This window comes from Nematostella vectensis, chromosome 3 (assembly GCF_932526225.1).
Source record: "Nematostella vectensis chromosome 3, jaNemVect1.1, whole genome shotgun sequence".
Classification (NCBI taxonomy): domain Eukaryota; kingdom Metazoa; phylum Cnidaria; class Anthozoa; order Actiniaria; family Edwardsiidae; genus Nematostella; species Nematostella vectensis.
In genome coordinates, this window is record NC_064036.1 from 5,518,804 (window position 1) to 5,524,203 (window position 5,400).

The window sequence follows — 5,400 nt, forward strand, 5'->3', positions numbered from 1 at the left end:
CTTCACCAAGATATTTAAAATGATCACTTCTAACAGCCCGATACGTCTCGTGTGTTTTTATTGTTTTTCTTACAAGTCCTCAAAACCACAAAATGTGAGCTTGAGTTCTCTGGCTTACAACAGAACGATATTTATTTTTTTTTCACATAATGATCTGCTTTACATGGTTTTCGTTTCATTGTGGTAGCATACAAAACTCTTTTGAAAATATTTTGTAGTATTGACGTCTTAGAATTTTAACGGATTTAAGCACGTTGTTTCAGATTTTCCTGCAAAACCGATTAGCCTAGATTGCTTTAGGCTAAAGGTTTATAACACCTTTTGCTACAGGGCCATAGCAGGGGGTGGTGCACAAGGGGTACGTGCCCCCCCCCCCCCCAAATAAATTGGTGAAAGCAGCAATTATAAATTAACATAGTCATAAAGAGATAATATATCATGATTTACACCTGCTCCTGATATCATCCAAAATAAAGTCATCTCCACTCGCTGGTATTAGCCGGCGCGTTCACATAAAGGTGCTGTTGATACTAGACAGCCAGTAGCCCTGTGACATCTCTTAGAAATGTTATTGCTAATCTAAGAGCAAGCTAATGGTAGTGTTAATCATTTTTGCTAATCTGTTGCTTGCATGAGACTAGCCTCGGCTGATGGCAGTGATCAGCTTGAACTTTGTTAGACTCATCATTATAACAGGTTTGCCCCGTGATTAAAAGTCTTCTATCAGTGCCCATGCAGCTGCAAGATTCTCAAGACATTGTACTCCGCTCTAGTGATCAAAAGCCAGATATGTATTTAAGGAGCGTATTTCAACGTATTGTATTTAATCATAACCTTCGTGCCTAAAACCAACAGGGTACCCAAGCTCACAGTTTGTGGTTTTGAGAATTTGTAAGAAATTCGCAATAAAAACACACGAGACTCACCGAGCTGTTAAAATTGATAATTTTCATCCCCCTCTGTGACGTTTTTTAAAAATCTATAAGACTATAGGAAAGCTGTAGAATAACTAGATGGTCTGCTTCGGCGTGGTGTAGACAAGGTATGAATCAACACTAGGTTGAAAAGGTATGTTAAACGACTCTGTGTATCAGCACTCTGTTTCACAGAGGCGTTTAACATACCTTTGCAACCTTGTGTTGATTCAGAACAGCAGTCAATCTATTTTCTTTCTTGGTGTCACCTGCTCGTTTTCCCACACCACATACACAGTCCCCACACTACACATACTACGCTCTTTGCCTTCCTCCCGGCATTATACATAATCCTTTCACATGATCATACCCCATGCCTTCTAGTAAGCTATCTTGCCTCACTCTAGCTACAACCATACCATTACTCCACTCCCCACCCCCACCCCGGGTGCCCCGCACCTAATACTCTAAAAATATTTAACACACTCCCTCTACTGCTCACACCACATACTCAGACAGGCAGACAGATTTATAAGAGTGCCGTGCCGTACATAGGCCATTATTCTCTATATAAGTAGGATTGTTTAAAAAAAAGCAGTCATAAATGTATTTAGCTACAATGCTGTGGTGTTTTTTGGGGGCTGTTCTGTAAAGTTTGGGAAATGTCTATTTAGTTGTTCGTAAAGAGTATTTTGTCATTTGGGCATTAAGAAGAAAATGTTCTTGTTTTCCATAGTCCGACAGCGCGGGCAAACCCTCGATTCTGGTGTTTTATAATTTTTGTTGTAGCGACCTCTTTCTAGTGAGCCTTCTTTATCGCTCCATCACACTCACACTCCATACTCAGTAAGCAATGTACTTTCCTCTCCAAAATCACCACACAAAAACTGACGAATATTCATAATTGGTAATAGCAAACAAATAGATTGATTCTGCCATAAAAAAAATGTCTTGAAAAAAAAAAAGAAACTATACAAAAAGCGTCTGCGACTGATGTCGTTTTGCGCCGTCGTATTTGATAAATCTTTTCCGCAAGCCCATTTCCACATTTCCTTGCGGCGGCATAAGAAATGTTCGGAGAACCAGTGCCGATAAAAGAAATCCTGGCGCATTATAAAAGCGCCGCGCCTGTCGCCATAAATTTAAGCAGCTGTTTTTGAGCATCAATATCTCCGAGCTGATAGTCTTGGCATTCTTTTATTTTATTATTTTGTTTCGCCCCCCAAGAGTTTATTGGTCATATGTCTGCGGTAAAGAGCAAGCGTTTGATATAACAGTACTTTAGCTGAAGTCATAGAGGAATAGTCACAAAGGAATAGTTAGAAAGGCGTACGCAAATTCTTGCTCGCGGATTATTCGCACCAAGGTTACCTTTTAAAGCGTTTGACTTTTCAAACGATACCTGCACGTATTTTTTTTTTTTTCACTCCAATGTGCAGAAAACTTCGGCTTTATTCAGCTCTCGCGTCAGAAAAATATCACGGGGAAAACATGTACCCCTCATGAGCTTCGACAAACGATGCCGACTCAAGTTTTTTTCAATCATTTTCCTGTCTATAATGAAACCTCTCTTGAATTCAAGAGCGATTAGAAACGGATGAAAATAGTTTTTGAAGAAGTACACAAATCATTTTCACATTTCTGTTAATCTTAATATCTTAATTATGCCAAGAAGTCTACCAATCGTGTAACGGCATAATTTACTTCGCGAATGAATTTAAGTTTACGTCTACCGCGCCGTGTTTTTTGTGAGTTCAATTAAAATCGCAAATAAGTAGCATCCTTGTTTTTCATGGAATCAGGTTTTCTACAGTAAAAAGGTAGCGAAATAGTAGGTATTTGTTTCTCATTTTTGCGATTAACCTTTAGGTCCGACTTACTCCAAAACACTCTCCAAACCCATTAAAGGGCTTTTTCCTCGAGCTACATGCACCGAACTCCTTGCGCAACACCATAGAAAACATCTTAGGAACTAATGTGAGCCCCCCTTAACTAACGTTTGTATTCATTTTGATTTTTTTTCAATTCCAAAATATTTATATAATTTTTTGCCACTGCATAACCCAGACTTGCTGCTTATTAGCTGCAAATATATGCAGCTAGGCATGTCAGTAGTTTTTACCCATGCTTACATGCGGGCTTGTCGCGTAGTCGCAAAGCCGGTTGACGACAAACTTTTGTCAAACGACTGTATAAAAAGCCAAACGCTGATATTCGACTTTCCAATATATCAAGTATACGTTGCAGGCTCATATATAATCGACTGCTCAATATATTAAGTGTACTTTGTAGACTCATACCAGTTCATGCGACTCTAATAATAAGAAACCGCCCTTTTTCAAATACGATGCAGTCTGAACATGCTCATTAAGATATCCTTGAAGGCTAGGCGAAAGTCTGCGTTGAATTTTGAGTAAATTATGGGGTTCGCTGCACTGTTTAGTAGAGGCAGTACATAAACAAACACCGTCCCAATAGTCATCTGTGCCTCCTTCGTCAACCAGGAGTTGTACACACAATCATGACAGAACTGCACAATGAACATGATTATAAAGAATGGCGCCCAGCAAGTTATAAATGTTCCTATGACGATGGAGAGGGTCTTGGTAGCTTTGAGCTCTCGAACGATAGATTTACGTCTGCGGCGCTTTTTTCTTGTACTTTCTCTTGTCTGGGTTTCTCTAAACGAGCTTACGACACTTGTTTCTGTACGATACTCCAGGTGGCCTTGCGAGTCGTTAGCCCGGCGAACCAAACATGCCTGTTTGCGAGCAACTTTAAAGACCATGGAATAAGCAATTATTAGAACAACCAAAGGAAGGAAGAAGCTCATTGTTATAGCAAAGGCGTAATAATACTTATCCATTTTCGCGCACGCAGGAAAACTGGCGTTGAAACCGTCTGGCGACCATGGTTCTGTCAACGAGAGTGACGCGATGACGAACGCGTACAACCAAACCGCGAGAATGGCTATAAAACCTCGGGGTTTGCGCATCTTTTCGCGGTATGAAAAAGGACAAGAGAGTACAAGGTAGCGATCAATGGCTATCAAGCTCAGGTTGCAGATCGATGCGCCGGAACAGAGCGCGTCCACAAAGATCCAAAATTTGCAGACAGACAGGCCAAGATCCCAGCACATGAGATGTAACGTGTGATATATCCGAAACGGCATGGATAAACATGCTACCAGCAGATCGCTGACGGCCAGTGACCCGATTAAGTAGTTTGTAACACTGCGAAGACGTCGGTATCGATAGATTGCCACACACACTAGTAGGTTTCCGAACAAGTCTAGAAATAAAATGACAACGACAAACCCTGCCTGAGCGATAAGAGACCATGGGGTGTAGTGGCTACCGCAGGGCTCGCTACTATCACTCCCATTCATGGCCAAACCTCCAACAAACCTTGACGGACTAGAGGACTTGGTGCGCAAACGAAGCTGGCTCTGTGTGTCTTAGTGTTATTAGCCCACTCGAGCGCAAACTCGCTTGCACAGTAATTTCAAGTGATGTTGATAGATAGCTGCTTCGGCGCACTCACTTGAAACTGTCACTCGCTGACACCTCTTACATTAAGAGCAAGGCAACGGTGTATACGTCAGAAGGAAGTATGCTATTGACTTCGGATCAAAATACGGAATCCATTCTCGAATTGTTGAGTATTCAAAAGCCCGCCGGCACGCAGGCCTTTGCATTTTGGAGGGTCTGATGTCAAAAAATCTACTAAATGAAGTTAAACTCACTTTTGGTCGTCTAATGATGATATTGTAGACGCTTGAATGAAAATCGGATGCTGCGCAAAGATGTACAGGCGCGACGGCGAAGAAGCGATGGCCTTGCATTTTGTTTTTGCTTTCGTACCCAAGTAGGAGTGGAAGATTAAATGAGTTTCCTGTTTACTTCACAGTTGAATCATCTGCTACATAAATGGAAATTTTCATATACGCGTAGCCAAGACATCACACAGCTTGCGATGAAATCTTTTTGGGGCCAAATCTAACCAATTAAAACCAATTGTGCTTTTTTCGCTGTTCAGTCAAGGCAGTTAAACGTTTGAAAACGTTTTCCTCATTTGATTTGCTATCGGTTACCAAACTTTTCAGTGATAACCTTTTTTTAGAACTGCTCAACACACAAGCTTCCCCACAGAAGTACCTGCTGATTTTATATGAAATATATTTAACTAAAGATTGGCAATTTCATATCGGGAAATTGCTGCCTGTGAGGTACAAGGGAGTCTAGTAACTAGTACTTCAACTCTGCTACTCTTCTGATAAAATTGCTAACCTTTCCTTGCCGTTTCTGCCTGCTTTTTATGATTAAGCCAAAATCGCGCGTAACTTTTTTGCTTTTTGAATATATCAAGGTATCGGCAAGCAAGTCATTTAATAGAATATTTCGACGACCAGCAATGCTCAAAAGAAGACGTTTACTCTACTAACCTGGTGTTTTTCTTGTTGTTTTTGAGAAAAAGCGGGGGCGGA

At 40.9% G+C, this 5,400-nt stretch overlaps 1 protein-coding gene across 1 annotated transcript; it reads right to left on the reverse strand.

The window, feature by feature from the left end:
- Nucleotides 1–2,339: 2,339 nt before the first annotated feature.
- On the reverse strand, nt 2,340–4,795 carry LOC5512754 (tyramine receptor 1). The gene has a single exon (XM_032382215.2). It carries the CDS (start codon nt 4,300–4,302, stop codon nt 3,253–3,255), a length of 1,050 nt encoding a protein of 349 aa, XP_032238106.2. The 5' UTR covers nt 4,303–4,795; the 3' UTR covers nt 2,340–3,252.
- Between the last annotated feature and the right edge of the window lie 605 nt (nt 4,796–5,400).